This window comes from Oncorhynchus masou, chromosome 7, assembly GCF_036934945.1.
Source record: "Oncorhynchus masou masou isolate Uvic2021 chromosome 7, UVic_Omas_1.1, whole genome shotgun sequence".
In the NCBI taxonomy this organism is placed as follows: domain Eukaryota; kingdom Metazoa; phylum Chordata; class Actinopteri; order Salmoniformes; family Salmonidae; genus Oncorhynchus; species Oncorhynchus masou.
The window spans coordinates 18622170-18644801 of record NC_088218.1 but is presented as its reverse complement, the minus strand read 5'-3'; the positions used below and the strand labels follow the sequence as shown (position 1 = coordinate 18644801).

General features: G+C 49.0%; 1 protein-coding gene across 6 annotated transcripts in view; it reads right to left on the bottom strand.

Moving 5' to 3' along the window:
- The window catches only part of LOC135543446 (mitogen-activated protein kinase kinase kinase kinase 4-like), a 61482-nt gene that overhangs the window by 26535 nt on the left and 12315 nt on the right, over positions 1-22632 (bottom strand). For all 6 annotated transcript variants that reach the window (XM_064970719.1, XM_064970713.1, XM_064970714.1 and 3 more), the window contains exons 3-14: positions 15165-15221; positions 9879-10004; positions 9602-9712; positions 6503-6593; positions 6190-6320; positions 5950-6004; positions 5720-5798; positions 5076-5251; positions 4590-4662; positions 4203-4413; positions 3532-3693; positions 3341-3427 (exon numbers count right to left, since the gene is read on the bottom strand). In XM_064970719.1, the coding sequence (XP_064826791.1) occupies positions 3341-3427; positions 3532-3693; positions 4203-4413; positions 4590-4662; positions 5076-5251; positions 5720-5798; positions 5950-6004; positions 6190-6320; positions 6503-6593; positions 9602-9712; positions 9879-10004; positions 15165-15221 (1359 nt within the window). The remainder of the gene's footprint in view (positions 1-3340; positions 3428-3531; positions 3694-4202; positions 4414-4589; positions 4663-5075; positions 5252-5719; positions 5799-5949; positions 6005-6189; positions 6321-6502; positions 6594-9601; positions 9713-9878; positions 10005-15164; positions 15222-22632) is intronic.

Genomic DNA, 22632 nt, shown 5'->3' with positions numbered 1-22632 from the left:
ACAAGTGGGACACAATCATGAAGTGGAACGACATTTATTGGATATTTCAAACTTTTTGAACAAATCAAAAACTGAAAAATTGGGCGTGCAAAATTATTCAGCCCCCTGAAGTTAATACTTTGTAGCGCCACCTTTTGCTGCGATTACAGCTGTAAGTCGCTTGGGGTATGTCTCTATCAGTTTTGCACATCGAGAGACTGAATTTTTTCCCATTCCTCCTTGCAAAACAGCTCGAGCTCAGTGAGGTTGGATGGAGGGCATTTGTGAACAGCAGTTTTCAGTTCTTCCCACAGATTCTCGATTGGATTCAGGTCTGGACTTTGACTTGGCCATTCTAACACCTGGATATGTTTATTTTTGAACCATTCCATTGTAGATTTTGCTTTATGTTTTGGATCATTGTCTTGTTGGAAGACAAATCTCCGTCCCAGTCTCAAGTCTTTTGCAGACTCCATCAGGTTCTTCCAGAATGGTCCTGTATTTGGCTCCATCCATCTTCCCATCACTTTTAACCATCTTCCCTGTCCCTGCTGAAGAAAGGCCCAAACCATGATGCTGCCACCACCATGTTTGACAGTGGGGATGGTGTGTTCAGGGTGATGAGCTGTGTTGCTTTTACGCCAAACATAACGTTTTGCATTGTTGTCAAAAAGTTCAATTTTTGGTTTCATCTGACCAGAGCACCTTCTTCCACATGTTTGGTGTGTCTCCCAGGTGGCTTGTGGCAAACTTTAAACAACACTTTTTATGCATATCTTTAAGAAAAGGCTTTCTTCTTGCCACTCTTCCATAAAGGCCAGATTTGTGCAATATACGACTGATTGTTGTCCTATGGACAGAGTCTCCCACCTCAGCTGTAGATCTCTGCAGTTCATCCAGAGTGATCATGGGCCACTTGGCTGCATCTCTGATCAGTCTTCTCCTTGTATGAGCTGAAAGTTTAGAGGGACGGCCAGGTCTTGGTAGATTTGCAGTGGTCTGATACTCCTTCCATTTCAATATTATCGCTTGCACAGTGCTCCTTGGGATGTTTAAAGCTTGGGAAATCTTTTTGTATCCAAATCCGGCTTTAAACTTCTTCACAACAGTATCTCGGACCTGCCTGGTGTGTTCCTTGTTCTTCATGATGCTCTCTGCGCTTTTAACGGACCTCTGAGACTATCACAGTGCAGGTGCATTTATACAGAGACTTGATTACACACAGGTGGATTGTATTTATCATCATTAGTCATTTAAGTCAACATTGGATCATTCACTGAACTGAACTTCTGGAGAGAGTTTGCTGCACTGAAAGTAAAGGGGCTGAATAATTTTGCACGCCCAATTTTTCAGTTTTTGATTTGTTCAAAAAGTTTGAAATATCCAATAAATGTCATTCCACTTCATGATTGTGTCCCACTTGTTGTTGATTCTTCACAAAAAAATACAGTTTTATATCTTTATGTTTGAAGCCTGAAATGTGGCAAAAGGTCACAAAGTTCAAGGGGGCCGAATACTTTCGCAAGGCACTGTATATATACACACACACACTGCTCAAAAAAATAAAGGGAACACTAAAATAGATCTGAATGAATGAAATATTCTTATTAAATACTTTTTTCTTTACATAGTTGAATGTGCTGACAACAAAATCACAAAAATGATCAATGGAAATCAAATGTATCAACCCATGGAGGTCTGGATTTGGAGTCACACTCAAAATGAAAGTGGAAAACCATACTACAGGCTGATCCAACTTTGATGTAATGTCCTTAAAACAAGTAAAAAATTAGGCTCAGTAGTGTATGTGGCTTCCACGTGCCTGTATTACCTCCCTACAACGCCTGGGCATGCTCCTGATGAGGTGGCAGATGGTCTCCTGAGGGATCTCCTCCCAGACCTGGACTAAAGCATCCGCCAACTCCTGGACAGTCTGTGGTGCAACGTGGCGTTGGTGGATGGAGCGAGACATGATGTCCCAGATGTGCTCAATTGGATTCAGGTCTGGGGAATGGGTGGGCCAGTCCATAGCATCAATGCCTTCCTCTTGCAGGAACTGCTGACACACTCCAGCCACATGAGGTCTAGTATTGTCTTGCATAAGGAGGAACTCAGGGCCAACCGCACCAGCATATGGTCTAACAAGGGGTCTGAGGATCTCATCTCGGTACCTAATGGCAGTCAGGCTACCTCTAACGAGCACATGGAGCGCTGTGCGGCCCCCCAAAGAAATGCCACCCCACACCATGACTGACCCACCGCCAAACCGGTCATGCTGGAGGATGTTGCAGGCAGCAGAACATTCTCCACGGCGTCTCCAGACTCTGCCACGTCTGTCACATGCGCTCAGTGTGAACATGCTTTCATCTGTGAAGGGCACAGGGCGCCAGTGGCGAATTTGCCAATCTTGGTGTTCTCTGGCAAATGCCAAACATCCTGCGCGGAGTTGGGCTGTAAGCACAACCCCCATCTGTGGACGTCGGGCCCTCATGGAGTCTGTTTCTGACCGTTTGAGCAGACACATGCACATTTGTGGCCTGCTGGAGGTCATTTTGCAGGGCTCTGGCAGTGCTCCTCCTGCTCCTCCTTGCACAAAGGCAGAGGTAGCGGTCCTGCTGCTGGGTTGTTGCCCTCCTACGGCCTCCTCAACGTCTCCTGATGTACTGGCCTGTCTCCTGGTACCACTAGAGTGAAAGCACCGCCAGCATTCAAAAGTGACCAAAACATCAACCAGGAAGCATAGGAACTGAGAAGTGGTCTGTGTCACCACCTGCAGAACCACTCCTTTATTGGGAGTGTCTGTCTAATTGCCTATAATTTCCACCTTTTGCACAACAATATGTGAAATTTATTGTCAATCAGTGTTGCTTCCTAAGTGGACAGTTTGATTTCACAGAAGTGTGATTGACTTGGAGTTACATTGTGTTGTTTAAATGTTCCCTTTATTTTTTTTTTCTCTCTCTCTCTCAGGACGTGAATGTAACCAGAGACACCGACCGAGAAACAAAGGAACTCCATCTTCCAGTAGGGTATTTGACAAATCTGTACAACAGCTAACATAAACCATATATCATACAATATGGCCATAACACCTTGCCTTGATTACTATCTATGTTCTAGAAAAGAGCTTGCTCCTAAATGTGCGATCTAGTCGTGACTACAGGGTCTTTCTCAGTGGGGTGTAACATTTACAACGTTCTCAATACAAATGTAATAGACTACAGCTCAGGATACCATTCCCTGTTCTACTTTAAAAAGACTCATTGGTGTTCTACGTAACCAATTTCTGAATGTTCTGTAACGTTGCGCCCTCCTGAACGCGCCCCTGGAGAGTAAGAGTGGTAGGATGCAAGTTTCTTACCAGGAGCATGGTCTGTTCATGGAGCAGCTGCTGCTGCAGGATCTCCAGGTGCCTCTGCTCCTCTTCCAGCTGCCGACGAATGTACTCCTGTCAAGCAAACACAGCCTCCATGATTGGATGAAATACAGGAAGTAACAAAACTGCCCAGCATGTAGGCCAATTAGAGTGCTTCATGTCACTTAAAGACCTACCTGCTCACGGTCGCTCCTCCTCTTCTCCTCCTCCGCCCTTCGGCGCTCGTCGTCCTCTTTCCGCCGTCGTTCCATCTCCTCCATGCGCCTCTTCTCCTCCTGCTCGCGGCGCCTCTGCTCACGCTCCTGCTGCCTCCTCATCTCACGCTCGCGCCGCTGTTGCTGTGAGGCACCAGGAGGGGGCGACAGAGAGAGAACCTCAGGGATACGACACACAGGGAGAGCTGAAATTCTAGTTGGGATTCCCTGTTCAAAGATATTATGAGATATCACCGCTACTATGGCAATGATTGTCCATAGTAGGAGTGATCTGAATGATTTGAGGAAAACAAGAGGATGGGAAGTCAAATACAGGTTTTGGTGAAATGATCAAGCGAGGAGCAGCCGTCTATAGATCTAGAAATATAGGACACCTTTCATCCTTGTAATGGCAGTCTTCTGAGACAACATGGTTTGCGTCATCTATGGGGTGGTCACAGTTTCTCTGTCCAATCGTGGCTGCAGGATCAACCTACACCCTGCCCATTTCTTCAGACAGCAGAACTAGCCAATCGAGTTGTTCAGAGCATGCAACACCTCGCACTGTACTCGCACCTTAAATTATACATACAAGTTTTACTTAAATACTTTAGTTTTTTTTAAATCTATGAATCAATGTTTATTAACTCTACCTCCTCCAGCCGCCTCCTCTGCTCCTTCTGTTGCTCAATGCGTTTCTGCCTCTCGGCCAGTAGTTGGCGCTTGTACTCCTCCTGCTCACGGAGCTGCTGCTCCTGCAGGAGCTGCTGCCTGCGCAGCGCCTCCGAGCGCTCCTTGTTCTCCTGCTGCAGCCGGATGAAGTCCTTACGCAGCGTCGACTCACCCGGCATGTTCACTATGGAGCTGCAGGGTGGACGAGCGGAAACGAGGGAATAGTGATTTAGTTCAAGGGAACAGTGAGTTAGTTTCTGTGGGTGGAGTTGTTTAGTGATTCCAGGTAGGAGTGAGGAATGCTATCCCGCTAGATTGTGAATTGCAAAATGAATTGTGTACATCAAGGTGTAACACTAAACCATTACCTAGGCTCTCCCTCTTGCTCTCCAGCATCCTCCTCTTCCTCCTCACTGCCGCTGTACTCATATTCAGTCTCGTCTGAAAAACAATACATGGATGGTGTGACAAGATGTAGAAACATGGGCTATTCAATGTAAAGCACATTAAAAAGCCCAAAGCAGATGTCATCTCAACATCAATCATTTCTGGGTAACAATTAAGTACCTTAATGTGATTGTTTTCAATTCAAATGGTTGAAAAGAAACAAAAATAGCTTCTTAGCGAAGAGCAATTCATACAACCAAAGTATCTGAGTGGGGAAAATGGTCTGGAACTCTTTCTCATTGGTCTATTAACTAATTTACCACCAGGTAGGAAAAGCTCCATCCCACCAAAACAGACAGACATTTCAGGCAGTCTTCACACAGCTCTTACACTAATAAGGCACCGTCATCATGCTCACAGTGTTACTTTAAGACTCTGTGATTAAACAGGTAGAGAGGCAAACTCACCTTTCTCCCCCCTCTTCTTCTTGGTGCGGTCAATGTGGTCTTTGAGCTGGATGCGGACCTGCCTCTCGTTGGGCTGGTCCCTGATGAAGGGGTGCTTCAGCAGCTGCTCGGTGGGGGGGCGCTGGTTGTAGTTCTTCACCAGGGAGCCCTCGATGAAGCTGCAAAACTTCTTAGACCTGAAAGAGGGGGGGGTCAAGACAGATGAGGCCGCTAACGAGATAGTCGTATTACCACCAGTAATCATGTAATCTGAGGGGCTTGTTGTCTGACAAAATAAATCCATCTTCTACAACCCACTGACAAGACAACAAATGACAAACTAAAATGTCAAAAGAGCCTGGGAAACTACACGTCTGAAATAGGAAGAACCTGTTTTATCCATTTAGACAGAAATCCAGTGAGCCTTTCATTATATGCAACGAATATTCTGGGAAAAACCCGTCTCAGAAGGAAAGCGGTCATAATCGTAAATGCACCGGTGCCAGAGGAAAGTCTAAGGGTTGAGTTTCCCCCCGGAACACAGGCTGGGGAGCCTCGCTGTGAGCCAACAGGCCTTCCTCCCATGTGCCACAGCTGTTTAGAGAGGAGGAGGAGAGCGAGAGAGGAGACCTCGAAACCCAGCTGACAGAATCTTGGTAACTTACCACTTCTTGGACTTGAGTCGCGGGGGAGGGTTCCTTGGGATGAGGAAGAGTGCTCGCATCGGATGCATGTCGCACAGCGCTGAAAGTGAACACACACACACACACCAGAAGGGAATCAGTATAAACATGACAGTGAGAAAAGCAAAAGACAAGGGCAGAAGGAACCAATAGAGAGAGTTGCCATCTAAAAGAGACGATAGAGGTGGGACCTGGGGAAGGCAGGTACTTACGAGGAGCTCCTTCGGCCATTTCAATGGCAGTGATTCCAGTGGACCATAAGTCACTCTGAGAGAGACACAGTGAGAGAGGCATCAGACATAGCAACACACACACTACATCAGTACTGAAGAGCAACATCCTCGACCCCACATCGTACCAGTAGCTAAAGATGTCAAGGAGGAAATAGGGGGCCAGGTTCATATATGGGCTAAAACATCTGAGTACTGTTTGGAAGAGGGCGAGGGTCATACTCTGTAGTCGTAGGTGGCCTCAGGGTTCTCGTCACAGGCGATGACCTCGGGCGCCATCCAATAGGGCGTCCCAATGAATGTGTTCCTCCTCCCCACCGTCCGGTCCAACTGGGCACTCACGCCAAAGTCCACTGACAAGACAACCAATCAGAAGAGACAAGTTGAAACTAGTTATATACAACTGCATTGCAGTAAACACCGAGACTAGGTGACTGGCTAAAATGGCTGTGATTTTGGAGCTGAAATAGGCAGCTGCAGGGTTTAGACCAATCAGGGTTGTTGTCCGTAACGTACAAAACATAATGTCACTCACCAAGCTTGACCTCGGCGTTCTCTGTGAGCAGGACGTTCTGTCCCTTGATGTCACGGTGGATGACGTGGTGGGCGTGCAGGTGGGCCAGTCCCTGAAGAGGAGGAGGTGTGTAGAGGTGAGACCACATGTTTAAGACCAGAGCTGAGCATTGATGTAGTGGAGGGTAAAGACTTCTATTGACATGTGTATTACACAACGAACAAGGAGACTGAAGACAGGAGAAGGTTAAAGAAAAGAGGAGGGGATGGAGGGGGCCGGAGGAGAGGATGGAGGGAGCCGGAGGAGGGGATGGAGGGGGCCGGATGAGAGGATGGGATGAAGGGGGCCGGAGGAGAGGATGGAGGGGGCCGGAGGAGAGGATAGAGGGGGCCGGAGGAGAGGATAGAGGGGGCCCGAGGAGAGGGCTGGAGGAGAGGGCCGTAGGAGAGGATGGAGGGGGCCGGAGGAGTGGATGGAGGGGGCCAGAGGAGAGGATGGAGGAGGGGATGGAGGGGGCTGGAGGAGAGGATGGAGGAGAGGATGGAGGGGGCAGGAGGAGAGGATGGAGGAGAGGATGGAGGGGGCCGGTGGAGAGGATGGAGGGGGCCGGTGGAGAGGATGGAGGGGGCCGGTGGAGAGGATGGAGGGGGCCGGAGGAGAGGATGAAGGGGGCCGGAGGAGAGGATGGAGAGGGCCGGAGGAGAGGATGGAGAGGGCCGGAGGAGAGGATGGAGAGGGCCGGTGGAGAGGATGGAGAGGGCCGGTGGAGAGGATGAAGGAGAGGATGGAGAGGGCCGGAGGAGAGGATGGAGAGGGCCGGTGGAGAGGATGAAGGGGGCCGGTGGAGAGGATGAAGGAGAGGATGGAGAGGGCCGGAGGAGAGGATGGAGAGGGCCGGTGGAGAGGATGAAGGGGGCCGGTGGAGAGGATGAAGGGGGCCGGTGGAGAGGATGAAGGAGAGGATGGAGAGGGCCGGAGGAGAGGATGGAGAGGGCCGGAGGAGAGGATGGAGGGAGCCGGAGGAGAGGGCTGGAGGAGAGGGCCGTAGGAGAGGATGGAGGGGGCCGAAGGAGAGGGCTGGAGGAGAGGGCCGTAGGAGAGGATGGAGGGGGCCGGAGGAGTGGATGGAGGGGGCCAGAGGAGAGGATGGAGGGGGCCAGAGGAGAGGATGGAGGAGGGGATGGAGGTGGCCGGAGGAGAGGATGGAGGGGGCAGGAGGAGAGGACGGAGGAGAGGATGGAGGGGGCCGGAGGAGAGGATGAAGGGGGCCGGAGGAGAGGATGGAGAGGGCCGGAGGAGAGGATGGAGAGGGCCGGTGGAGAGGATGAAGGGGGCCGGTGGAGAGGATAAAGGGGGCCGGAGGAGAGGATGAAGGGGGCCGGTGGAGAGGATGAAGGGGGCCGGAGGAGAGGATGGAGGAGAGGATGGAGGGAGCCGGAGGAGAGGGCTGGAGGAGAGGGCCGTAAGAGAGGATGGAGGGGGCCGGAGGAGAGGGCTGGAGGAGAGGGCCGTAGGAGAGGATGGAGGGGGCCGGAGGAGTGGATGGAGGGGGCCAGAGGAGAGGACGGAGGAGAGGATGGAGGGGGCAGGAGGAGAGGATGGAGGGGGCCGGAGGAGAGGATGGAGGGGGCCGGAGGAGAGGATGGAGGGGGCCGGAGGAGAGGATGGAGGGGGCCGGAGGAGAGGATGGAGAGGGCCGGAGGAGAGGGCCGGTGGAGAGGATGAAGGGGGCCGGTGGAGAGGATGAAGGGGGCCGGTGGAGAAGATGAAGGGGGCCGGTGGAGAAGATGGAGGAGAGGATGGAGAGGATGGAGGAGAGGATGGAGAGGGCCGGAGGAGAGGATGGAGGGAGCCGGAGGAGAGGATGGAGGGGGCCGGAGGAGAGGATGGAGGGGGCCGGAGGAGAGGATGGAGAGGGCCGGAGGAGAGGATGGAGAGGGGGTGGAGAGGATGAAGGGGCCGGTGGAGAAGATGAAGGGGGCCGGTGGAGAAGATGGAGGAGAGGATGGAGAGGATGGAGGAGAGGATGGAGGGGGCCCGAGGAGAGGATGGAGGGGGCCGGAGGAGAGGATGGAGGGGGCCCGAGGAGAGGATGGAGGGGGCCCGAGGAGAGGATGGAGGGGGCCGGAGGAGAGGATGGAGGGGGCCCGAGGAGAGGATGGAGGGGGCCCGAGGAGAGGATGGAGGGGGCCCGAGGAGAGGATGGAGGGGGCCCGAGGAGAGGATGGAGGGGGCCCGAGGAGAGGATGGAGGGGGCCCGAGGAGAGGATGGAGGGGGCCCGAGGAGAGGATGGAGGGGGCCCGAGGAGAGGATGGAGGGGGCCCGAGGAGAGGATGGAGGGGGCCCGAGGAGAGGATGGAGAGGATGGAGGGGGCCCGAGGAGAGGATGGAGGGGGCCCGAGGAGAGGATGGAGGGGGCCCGAGGAGAGGATGGAGGGGGCCCGAGGAGAGGATGGAGGGGGCCCGAGGAGAGGATGGAGGGGGCCCGAGGAGAGGATGGAGGGGGCCCGAGGAGAGGATGGAGGGGGCCCGAGGAGAGGATGGAGGGGGCCCGAGGAGAGGATGGAGGGGGCCCGAGGAGAGGATGGAGGGGGCCCGAGGAGAGGATGGAGGGGGCCCGAGGAGAGGATGGAGGGGGCCCGAGGAGAGGATGGAGGGGGCCCGAGGAGAGGATGGAGGGGGCCCGAGGAGAGGATGGAGGGGGCCCGAGGAGGATGGAGGGGGCCCGAGGAGAGGATGGAGGGGGCCCGAGGAGAGGATGGAGGGGGCCCGAGGAGAGGATGGAGGGGGCCCGAGGAGAGGATGGAGGGGGCCCGAGGAGAGGATGGAGGGGGCCCGAGGAGAGGATGGAGGGGGCCCGAGGAGAGGATGGAGGGAGCCCGAGGAGAGGATGGAGGGAGCCGGAGGAGAGGATGGAGGGAGCCGGAGGAGAGGATGGAGGGAGCCGGAGGAGAGGATGGAGGGAGCCGGAGGAGAGGATGGAGGGAGCCGGAGGGAGGAGGGGCTGGAGGGGGCCGGAGGAGGGGCTGGAGGGGGCCGGAGGAGAGGATGGAGGGGGCCGGAGGAGAGGATGGAGGGGGCCGGAGGAGAGGATGGAGGGGGCCGGAGGAGGGGCTCACCCGGAGGATTTCTCTGGAGATGTAGGCGATCCAGTCCTCCTTGAGCTGGTTGCCTTTAGTGTTCTTCACCAGGTCTGTGATGGAGCCCGCCCCACAGAACTCCATCACCAGCTACAAGAAATACACACAAACACAGAGATGAATACATAAGCACTTCTAAGGCTAAATGAGTGTCAAAACAGTAAAAGACTTTGGGATATTGCTCTGACTTATGCTGCTGTAGATATAGCAGTTCTGATTATTCAGCCAATGGGAAACACTCTTGCTAGACACTCACCCACAGTTGGTCATCATGCCCTGGGGGACTCTTCTTGATAAAAGCACCGTAGTATGTGGCAATGTTCCTGTGATGGGAGTACTTCTTGAGCATATTGATCTCCAGTTTGATTTCCTCCTCCTCGTCCTACAAACACACAAGACACCATTAGTCATTAGATAAAGAGAGAAGGCCGGGGGAGGACGACGTCTTAGGAAAACAACTATCGTGTGTGTGGACGGTTACAGATGGATAATAGTCAATCATTTCCCACATTCCACAAAGGCCAAGTCTCGCGGGGGTTGGTAAGTGCCTTTGTAGGGGGGAATTAAACCCTCATTCATCCACGGCCCCTAAGCAATGTGACATGTCGGCTACGCAGTACCCACACTGCCCTAACCACTTCTTTGTTTGGAAATGAATGATGTGTGCATCTCATTGTGTGTGTGTGTGTGTGGTCCATGGCAGACAGAATCCATTATCCTATCTGTAAACCATCTCTCCACACGACTCAGGGGTGTGAACATGTCAACTAAATTGAGATCCTTAACATTACGAAAAATCCCAAACAGAAACGGTTTTCTTTCCACAAAATTAAAATCACAGTGCAGTTACCTATCATTTTCCGTGTTGCAGAAACCAGGCTGTCAAAGACCTGGGGAAAGTTGTGTCACTTGAATAAAACCAGAAATGAAGAGGCGAACTTCAGGCTACTTTGGTAAATGTGTGGATCCAGAAAGACGAGACATTGCGAGAGACAGATGAGCACGGTTCTGCCTGCCTGCTCCGCCCTCTCCATGGCTCGCCTGCTCTTTCCCTTCGCGAATGATGCGAGCGTGGACGGCATTCCATTGTGAGACAAAGCTTTAGATTGCCGATAGATCGGCCCAGTGCACGGTTCTGACCGTCTGCCTGGTGGCCGACCTGCCTATACTGTGCAACGCTCTTCTCTCGCCATCCATCCCTCACTATGAAAGATGCGAGTGTTTGTCTTCACGGAATTACGGCAACTAAACAGTCTCCTCCGTTCTAAAAAAAGACTTAATCTTCGGAGTCACATGGAGTCGACTCTTCAACATGATGCCATCGTATTTAACAGATGGAAAAAGACAGAAAGGCAAGCGACAGCAGCTACGCTCTGTTGGGCAATACTTTGAGAAGTTAATTGAGAAGGAAATGCAAACTTTGTGAGGTGGAATTGGGGTACAGGTGCAATGCTTAACCACCTGGAAAGGGACACACCGTGAGACCCAAACCGTTGCTGGCAATAGCGCAGCAGCATTGTGAATTGACGTGGAATTTTATGAATTTTTCTTATTTTTTTTACAGAAAAGCGATTCATTATTATTTTTATGTTTTACATTGAAAAGACTTCTTTCATTTGTCACATCAATAATAAGACTGTGCATGTACACATCAATAATAAGACTGTGCATGTACACATCAATAATAAGACTGTGCATGTACACATCAATAATAAGACTGTGCATGTACACATCAATAATAAGACTGTGCATGTACACATCAATAATAAGACTGTGCATGTACACATCAATAATAAGACTGTGCATGTACACATCAATAATAAGACTGTGCATGTACACATCAATAATAAGACTGTGCATGTACACATCAATAATAAGACTGTGCATGTACACATCAATAATAAGACTGTGCATGTACACATCAATAATAAGACTGTGCATGTACACATCAATAATAAGACTGTACATGTACACATCAATAATAAGACTGTACATGTACACATCAATAATAAGACTGTACATGTACACATCAAATCCCCTCAGCTGAAACCCCATTAGAGCCCTGCCTACATATTGATTTCCAATTACAGGAGATATTCATTTTAAATCCAGGCTTTTCAGCAGTAGAATATAATGTCAATGTGCTATCCCCATTCCCCACATCCATAACCCACACACACACACACACAAATCAAAATGGGGTTTTAAACATCCAAGACCTAAACAGCCACACAGAAACAGCCTCCCTCCCCCACCTCACATGAAAACAGCGAGGGAAGACAGCAAAAGGTCACCCCGCCAGGAGCTTATTCTCTTGTTGCAACAATTTAAACAATGATTAACAGTGACACCAATTGACACACAGCGAGTGTTAAACCCCTTGCCTTACAGAAAGCCCTGGTGGAAAGGAGGAGTCTGGACGACGGGGACATTGGTGAATAGCGATGCACAGTTACTGTGATGGCGGTGGGTGCGTTTAAAGATGCACGTAGGTACACGCACACAGTACTCTTCCACCAGACCCTTCCAGTACCAGTCTGTCTGTCGGCTGTGCAGGCAGCCGTATTGTTGCGCTCCCTCCCTCCCTCCCACATGTTCCCCGCAGCTGTTTGTGAACAGGGACAGGCGGCTGGCTGCCTGAGCATTCCTGACAATCACTCGGACAAAAACGAAGGGGGGGATTCACTTTTGGGTATGTCATTGTGTATTTAGACATATGTACATTTCATTGTCATTATCATTCAAGCGGTTAACTCAGCACCACTTAGGTCAAAGGGTAAAACGATACACAGCCAGGCGAGCAGAGTATGGAGCTGGCTAACAGTGCTGCCCAGGACTGCCATGCCCACCTCTCCCTCTCCCAGCAACAGTAACAGTTTGCTAGGACAACAGTGAGCTGCTGTTGAGATAACAGGTGCTCTTCTACCTGGCCGGGTGAAGCTACAGAGTCATTCATACTCATATGACTGTACTTCTGTGTGTGTGTGTACGTAACCTGCCTATAGAGGTGAATTCTCACTACATCTATCCAACATATCTTAGACTAGAGGCTATTTCAGGGTAGGTGTATGACCACGTAACAGCTGGGTGGAGTCGGTCGTCACTCGTTACCACAGACAAAGTAAGAAACCCCACCTATTTCTACAATTTCTCTTCTAATTTTTATTTTATATTAAGGCTAACCTTATCCACAATGCTAACTTTATGCCTAACCTAAAATTAGGGCAAAAAAAAAAAAAAAAAAAACTCATTTTTGTTTTCATCAATTTTAGCGATAAACCTTTTTGGCTTTGTGGCTGGGGTAACTAGTGGAAACCAGGTGAGACATGCCCTATGACACCCATGGCAGGAAACAGTTAGGCAACACATCAGAGCCTTACTCATGACAGTCAGCAGGGAGTGGCAGAGAGGGGGCAAGTCAGGGCATAAGAACAGAGAAACTGGTCTAGAACCAGAATGACCACATTGGCATGCAACGGAATTGAGAATTTTACTTAGGCAATGTTTAAGAGCAAACGTTATGTTAAACAACATGGGCCACATGGAAGGGCTATACTGCAAAGTCTATATCATAAAACTAACCACAGGTTAGGGATGGGGTGGGGGGTTCTCATTAGAGGTGTGTGTGTGTGTGTGTGTGTGGCCCAGCTAGTTCCATATTCACTGGGAGGTCCTATTTCAGTAGATAAAAGCAGAATGCCACAGAGAGAGCAAAGGGCTGCCCTCCTGCCCGCCTGCCTCAAAATGACGTAATTTAGCCATAAAACATCCCGCTGGCTTTAGCTGTAACGAGCTCTGCTTATTATACTGAGATTTACGAGCGGCTGATTTCGGGGAGACGTCAAAGTTCTTCCTGAAATGTAGACAGGACCTCAAAGAATTTCCATGTAGACTAGCACATTCTAAATGAGGGGTTGGCTAACTACACTACAAGACCACTACAGTACATGCACGTCGAACACCTCAATCCAAAATCATGGGCATTAATATGCAGTTGGTCCCCCCTTTGCTGCTATAACAGACTCCACTCTTCTGGGAAGGCTTTCTACTAGATGTTGGAACATTGCTGCAGGGACTTGGCTTCCATTCTGCCACAAGAGCATTAATGAGGTTGTGCACAGATTTTGGGCGATTAGGCCTGACTCCGTGGCCCTTCCAATTCATCCCAAAGGTGTTTGGTGGGGTTGAAGTCAGGGCTCTGTGCAGGCCAGTCAAGTTCTTCCACACCGATCTCGTCAAACAATATCTGTATGGACCTCGCTTTGTGCATGGGGGGCATTGTCATGCTGAAACAGGAAAGGGCCTTCCCCAAACTGTTGCCACAAAATGAGAAACACAGAATCGTCAAGAATGTCATTGAATGCTGTAGCGTTAAGATCTCCCTTCACTGGAACTAAAAGGGCCCAGTTCAATCACACCCAGTCCATTATTCCTCCTCCACCAAACTTTACAGTTCGCACTATGCATTGAAGCAGGTAGCATTCTCCTGGCATCCACCGAACCCAGATTGATCTGTTGGACTGCCAGATGGTGAAGCGTGATTAAATCACTCCAGAGAACGCATTTCCACTGCTCCAGAGTCCAATGGAGGCAAGCTTTACACCACTCCAGCCAACGCTTGGCATTGTGCATGGTGATCTTAGGCTTGTGTGTGGCTGATCGGCCATGGAAACCCATTTCATGAAGCTCCCAACAAACAGCTCTTGTGATGACGTTGCTTCCAGAGGCAGTTTGGAACTCAGTTGTTGCAACCGAAGACAGGCGATTTTTACATGCTTCGGCACTCCCATTCCGTCAGCTTGTGTGCCCTACTGCTTTGCGGCTGAGCCGTTGTTGCTCCTAGACGTTTCCACTTCACAATAACAGCACTAACAGTTGACCGCTCCAGCAGGGCAGACATTTGACAAACTAACTTGTTGGAAAGATGGCATCCTATGACGGTTGAAAGTCACTGAGCTTTTCAATAAGGCCATTCTACTGCCAGTCTTTGTCTATGGAGATTGAATGGCTGTGTGCTCAATTTTAAACACTGAAATAGCCAAATCCACATACTTTTGTATATATTTTGTGTGTGTGTGTGTGTACACACACACACACACACACACACACACACACATATATATATATACACGAGAGAGAAGGCTAAAATACATCAAGAGCTTGTACTTCCCCAATCGAAGTTCGCATTTTCAAAGTATTTACTTCCTCACAGAAATAAACGTTTATATTAATTACATTTTTTAATAGGCTAAGCCACTTTCAACAACCCTGGTTAAAGCTCTGTGTCAATGTAATAACTCTGCAAAACCACCTGACGTGAGGCCAATTATCCTTTAATCTGAGGCCCAAATAAGACAATGGTCAGCTGATCTGAGAGACCTGGTTGACAAATAAAACAGGCAGAGCGGGCAGTTTGTTTTGTGAAAAGGTCATCTCAGCTCAGGACTACATTGTTTCACCAATAGACCCGGCCATGTAACATCCTCAAACACCACACACACACGGTGGGGGGAGGGGTTACAGTTCGTCTGAACTTCGTTACCTCTGTGACGTCCATGACCTTGATGGCGGCCAGCTGTCCAGTTTTGACATGTCTCCCCTGTAGAGACGAAGAGAAAAGGAGAAGATAGGTCAGTCATCACGAGGTCGACCAAGGGTAACAGTAACACACTGATCAGCTGGGTTAGGGTTAATAAGTGTGTGTGTGCACGCGCCACTTTAACTTGCTAAACAAGCCTTGTTACAGTAAACCCCATCTTAGCCATGTACATAGTGGCATATAATCTACAGGTGACCGTCAGAGTTCTTTCCATAGACAACCATCACTTTGATTCAGTCCACTGTGTACCGTCATGTGGCTGGTTAAGCCTAGCACAGACACAGAACAATCACTAGCATCCAAACAGACAGGCATGGACTGGGGCTACGATCTCTGTGCTGAACAAAATTCCCACAGTCCTCCTCTCTCTCTCTCTCTCTCTCAGCACCAGTCACTACTTACATAAACAGAGACAGAAATAGTCTCTTACCCCCCACTCAGTCACAAACCCCTCAAAACAGATAACAGCAGCTGATAATCATCCGGATAGAAACCAAAACGGGGATTTCCACCACTGTGGGGCTGCAGTGTGTATGATAACGGCCACGGCACTGTTGTTTTTGATGATAGAAGCAGCTGTGTATCTGAACAAGAAACACACACACACACTTGACGACCATCTCTGGACCGTCGCCTATGAGTGAACAATCCACAGTCAATTGAAAAAAACGCATGGTTAATTACAAAAGCCAAGCAACTTATTCTCTCCAGCTACGGATGAGAAGAAAGCCTCCATGCCTTTACTCTCTGGACTTATAATCCTCTCAACTTTGATCCCAGGGCCACGGTCTATAAAAACATCAGTGACATTACTTATCACTCGAGTCCCCCTCGAGACAGGCAAGCCTTTGGTCGAGTTGAAAGGTCACAGGTGCATTGGAGAGGTTCAGTTTTCACCCCCCCCCCCCTCCCCTCCGTGAGCACAGAGAACGCAGTCCTTAAGCATGATGCTTGGGTGACAATCTTTGAAAGAAAATGTGGGTTTTATCCAGAAAATGAAGAGGAATCACCGTAACATTGTTGGATATGTAGGCCAATTTACTACTCGTGACGTGAATGTTTTTTTGTGACCACTGATTTCTCATGTCTGAGATTCAGGTCATGGGGCGGGGTGGACTAGAAAATAAAGCAGGAAGGAATCTAGGCTATAGACAGGAAGTGGAGGAAGATCAACCAACCAATCGGTGTGAGATAAGGCTTCAGGAGGACCCACATTGCTCCAGCCAGTCCCCTCTCCCATAGTCCTAAACTCCCCTCCACTATCACACAACAAACAGTCACCTCAACTCAAGGCCCATCCTCCAATCCCAACCTGCTGGAGCTGAGCTACAGGGGCCTTGTCTGGACACAGCAGCCAGGGAAGGAGCTGACTGACTCCGGGGTCTTTAGTGGGCCCCTGGTATGATACGGTGGCCCTGGAGAGGTAACCTGAAGCAGGGGGTTATCACTGAGCAGGCAGCTCCAGACACTTCATAAAGCCCCTAACCACGGCCAGATGTGCTGGCCTCTCTCCAACTCTAAAGACTGAAGCTCAGCAGGCGGACAGACAACCTCCCCGCTCCTTAGACTACAACCAGAGGGAGACAAGATCACACTGACACACTATTTAGCTAGTAGGCCATTCAACACAGTCTCTCTACAGACCACTGAAAGCCTCTCCTCTGTTCTTCTACATTCATCCAGTAAAACCAGAAGAAAATCCCACGCGGTCCTATTTTTCCTTGTAATCCTTCTCAAGTCAACGATCCTCTGGCAACACGTAGGCCATCTCCCACTAGAGGCGGAGCTTCCCAGAGGAATGACAGAACGCTGAAGTCACTTTACGTCATCCTACACGGTAGTAAGATAGAGCAAGCCAGTTTGTTGTGAGCTAATGGACGGTCATCCATCCATGTTGTTATGCCACACACTGCTAAAGCATATAGCCTAGCTGCCATAAAGGTTGGCCAAGCACATCAGAGGCAGTGGAAGGGGAGGTGAGCTGGCAGGTAATGGGGGGCTAATAGCACCAGGGGGAGGGGTCAGATGAAGATGCAAGGTGACATCTGAGCAGGGAGAGAGGGGGTGGGTAGAGGGGGGTACAGGCATTGGGTGACGAGCTAATCCACCTTAGGGCAGGCAATGTATAGGCTAGGCTACACCTCACACACACACAGAAAGTATAAACACACAGAGCAGGAACGTATATTGTTGCCTCTCAACACAAACCAGACGAGCAGTGGCGAGAGAGAGATGGTCTTGTGAGCAGCAGCCCAGACAGTTTGTACTATACTGTATCTACTACACATACCAGCCAACTGACCCACTGCTGACCCTACCTCACTAACAGACCCTGTCTGTACTGTATCTACTACACATACCAGCCAACTGACCCACTGCTGACCCTACCTCACTAACAGACCCTTGTCTGTACTGTATCTACTACACATACCAGCCAACTGACCCACTGCTGACCCTACCTCACTAACAGACCCTTGTCTGTACTGTATCTACTACACATACCAGCCAACTGACCCACTGCTGACCCTACCTCACTAACAGACCCTTGTCTGTACTGTATCTACTACACATACCAGCCAACTGACCCACTGCTGACCCTACCTCACTAACAGACCCTGTCTGTACTGTATCTACTACTCATACCAGCCAACTGACCCACTGCTGACCCTACCTCACTAACAGACCCTTGTCTGTACTGTATCTACTACACATACCAGCCAACTGACCCACTGCTGACCCTACCTCACTAACAGACCCTGTCTGTACTGTATCTACTACTCATACCAGCCAACTGACCCACTGCTGACCCTACCTCTTACAACTACCAGAACACACTATGGATGGGGGGGATAACAGAACACAAAGGCGGAAAGAGATGGGGGGAGAGGTCGTGGTTTACTCCATGGTACAGCATGTAGATGTCTGTGCATTCTCCGATCGGATATAGAGCCACACGTGACAGAGTCAGCGAGAGACTGAAGGAGTTGAGCCAGCCACTTCAGGCCAGTAGAGAAGCCAGCCGAAGCTGAGCGGGCTGTGAGAGGAGAGACCAGTCAATAATGCAGCTGCTATTGATCACAGTGCAGCTGCTACAGCCTCTGAAGAAACACTCCAACAGAGAACACGTTTTCCTTCAGCACTTGGAGAGAAAGGGCCGTGGTCTCAATCGAAGAGGCGACTCTAAATTCCTAATAGAGCATCAGCCATAAAAACTGAGTTGCGTTCAATAAAACTCAGAGTGTGGTCTACTTCACCTGCTTGGTGGCGGATTGAACCGACGAGGTGCTACGTGAGAAACCTGACACCGAAAGGAAAGTCTGTTGAAGCTCAGACTGGGCTACAGCCCCGGGTGGGAACGCTGTCTCGTTGGCGAGGGGCTTTTGTGTCTCGCCCCTGTATGATAATGAGGTGGCCCAGCGGGTCGCTCCTCACGCACACTTACACACAGACAAAGCAGAGTTGTGTTCAGGCAGTGGTGTGGACGGCCCAGGGGCTGTGTGGGTCTTGTGACAGCCATTAGAGCAAGGGCCAGAGCAGGGGGGAGAAGAGACAAAGAGCTGCAGCGGACTGTGTGTGTAGGGAAGACACACACACACAAAGTGTGAGCACATGGACAGATCAGGCTAACTGTATCCAAACAACAACAAATAGTTTTTCTAAATATTAGCTAGGTGGCTAGCTTTTATGAGGCCAGGAAACATATTCCTCACATGCTAGGAATGTATTTCCTCCGCCGTTATAATGAAAAGGTGCCCCAGTCCCAAAACACAAGATTTTAGCGAGGAGTTCTGATGACGTCACCCACTGTATGCCCTTTCTGTAGCCTGAATGCGTCCTGACTGAGGTGGCCGAGACAGATCGGAACACAATCACACCACAAAGCGACTTATGTGCGTCTAGACCATCTTTTCAATGCCTTCCTTGTATTCTGATAGCAGAAGTCGCAAGTAAGTGTAGACATGACCAGATGGACAGTAGTCTGTCCCTACAGATACACTAATCCGTTTGCAATACCTTTAGTGTTGCTCGCTAGCTAAAGCAGGTTATCTACTGCCATCAGTTGTTGTGTTATCATATTTTGCCTATCCCACAGTTTATAAAATACATGCCGACATTTGAATATAGGGAATCTGGACACGGTAGACATTTAAATGTAGGTGTAGATGCATTCAGAATTCCATGATCAGAACACTAAAGCTGCATGAACTGTCAAGTCTAGACACGGCCTCTGAAGAAACAGGGTGAGACCATGGCCCTGTCACAGAGTGGGAGACACGTTCAACACCAGACCAGCTGATTGATCCCAGAGGGATTGGCTTCAATGGCTGTCCATCACTGGTCTGTGCACTCAAGCGGAATTGAAGCTAAGGTTTCCAGCGTTAGTACCAAATACCAATACTACCTTGCTAGATCAGAGATGAAAGGGGCGATCTGTGATCATTTTTGTACCCGAGAAGGTAATAGGAGCTAGACTACAGTCTGTGCAAACACCATGGGGTTAACCCACTGAGACATGCCTACTGCCTATGGCCCTCCACTCCCATTCCGAGCATACTAACCTACAATTGTGCCTCCACCAACTGTGGAAGGCTAGGCTATAAATAGTGGTTAAACCACAGCTAGCGCCATTTAACTGAGCAGGCCCTGTTAGCTTCCTGCTGCATAGCGCACATTAACAGGCCTGTGTACTGGAGCTCAACACCGCTGCTTGGAGCCCCTCACAGAGACATGTTTCCAAAGCTACACACACACCTACAGGTGTTACCTAAACATAGATCTGTTTATAGGAGAATGAATGTTCAATAGGATCTCTAACTTGTCTTCATACTGGTTCCATTTTGGTCCCTCGCCCGTACCACTTTGGGGTTAAACAGATCTGACCGAAAAACTATTAGCGGACTGGGAGGATCTGGGTACAGCAAAGGGCCTAGTGGATGTAGGAGCAAAAATGGAACCCGGGCCAGCATCATCCTTTCCGCTTCGCTCCAATGCTCCCTCAACTCCTCCTCCTGGGTTGGCCAGCCAGCCTTTAATGTGCGGAGTCCTCCCAGCAATACACAGTTTGTCCTGGGAGGTAGTGCAGAGCGAATAATCAAAATTACAATTCATTGGCCGACGTCAGTTATTTTTTAACTCAATGCAGTTCCTCTGGAGATAAATCAGATCTAGCCTGAATGTGCAATGTAGTAGGGGGCAAATGTTCTACATACAGTACCAGTCAAAAGTTTGGACACACCTATTATTTCAAGGGGTTTTCTTTATTTGTACTATGTTCTACATTGTAGAATAATAGTGAAGACATCAAAACTATGAAATAACACATATGGAATAATGTAGTAACCAAAAAAAAAAGAAAGTGTGAAACAAATCAAAATATATTTTACATTCTTCAAAGTAGCCACCCTTTGTCTTGACAGAGTTGCACTCTCTTGGCATTCTCTCAACCAGCTTCATAGGTAGTCAGCTGGAATACATTTCAATTAACAGGTGTGCCTTGTTCAAAGCTAATTTCTGGAATTTCTTTCCTTCTTAAATGCATTTGAGCCAATCAGTTGTGTAGAGACAAGGTAGGGTTGGTATGCAGAAGACAGCCCTATTTGGTAAAAGATCAAGTCCATATGTGACTGACCGCCTTGATTCCGTCTTATGTAGCAACATTTGAAATTGTGGTGTTGTTTTTTTTTTTTTTACATTGGACAAAAGCAGAGGCACAGAGATACACCGCGGTATAATATACACTGCATTTGAGGAACAATGGGAAAGAAATGCTGCTTTGAAACTTGTAACTTCACTTTTGAGAAAATGACCTTTGAATGTTTTGGTACCTGCTGGAGAGCTTTGTCTACACCCATTCATCATTGTTCACACCCTCTTAAGCTTAAGCCCCACCCATCTCTACATGGATTGATCTGAGCGTTCTGTCCGAACACTCAAGCTAACTGGCTAACATGAGAGAACCGTTCACTGACCATTTTACTCACCCTAACAGAGCTAGTGAGGCTGTGTTTATGTCATCCAGAGTGTTGGTGACTGCAACTGTGCTGCTGGCAACAATTTACGCTTTTTTGCCAACGTTTACTGACACCGGCAAAATGAAAACAGGCGTTAGGCATTCTTAAATTCATCAGTTATTCTGCGCTCTCACACAGAGGAGTGCTCTCAGAGTAGATAGCCAGAGCGAATTTTTGATTTAAAAAAAACAATATAAAGTTCATTCAAATGGTGCTCCTGTGAAGTCGTGACACATGATAATAGCCTAGTTTCCTGAAACGAGTCGCATATTATGGCAAGAACTCAAATAAGCAAACGACAGCTCATCATTACTGTAAGACATGAAGGTGAGTCAATCAGAAAAATGTGAACTTTCACAATTTCTTCAACTGCAGTTGCAAAAATCATCAAGCTCGATGATGAAGCTGGCTCATGAGGACCGGCATAGGAATAGAACACTCAGTGTTACCTCTGCTGCAGAGGATAAGTTCATTAGTTACCAGCCTCAGAAATAAGCAATTATCTGCACCTCAGATTGCAGCCCAAATAAATGCTTCAAAGTTCAAGTAACAGACAGATCAACCTCAATTGTTCAGAGGAGACTGTGTGAATCAGGCCTTCATGGTTGAATTGCTGCAAAGAAAACACTACTAAAAACGGACACCAATAAGAAGAGACTTGCTTGGGCCAAGAAACATGAGCAGTGGACATTAAACCGGAGGTTATCTGTCCTTCTTTCCTCTGTGTCTATGTGAGACACAGAGTAGGTGAACGGATGATCTCCGCATGCGTGTTTCCCACCATGAAGAGTGGTGGTGGTGATGGTATGATGGTGCTTTGCTGGTGACACGGTCAGTGATTTATTTAGAATTCAAGGCACACTTAACCAGCATGGCTACCACAGCATTCTGCAGTGATCTGCCATCCCATTTGGTCTGCGCTTAGTGGGACTCTCATTTGTTTTTCAACAGGATAATGACCCAACACACACCTCCAAGCTGTGTAAGAGCTATTTGACCAAGAAGGAGTGTGACGGAGTGCTGCATCAGATGACCTGGCCTCCACAATCACCCGACCTCAATCAATTGAGATGGTTTGGGATGAGTTGACAGCAGAGTGAAGGAAAAGCAGCCAACAAGTGCTCAGCATGTGGGAACTCCTTCAAGACTGTTTTAAAAGCCTTCCAGGGGACTTCCTCATGAAATTGGTTGAGAGAATGCCAAGGTAGTGCAAAGCAGTCATCAAGGCAAAGGGTGACTACTTTAAAGAATCTCAAATATATTTTGATTTGTTTAACACTTTTTTGGTTACTACATGATTCCATGTGTTATTTCATAGTTTTGATGTCTTTATTATTCTACAATGTAGGAAATAGTACAATAAAGAAAAATCCTTAAATGAGTAGGCTTGCCAAAACTTT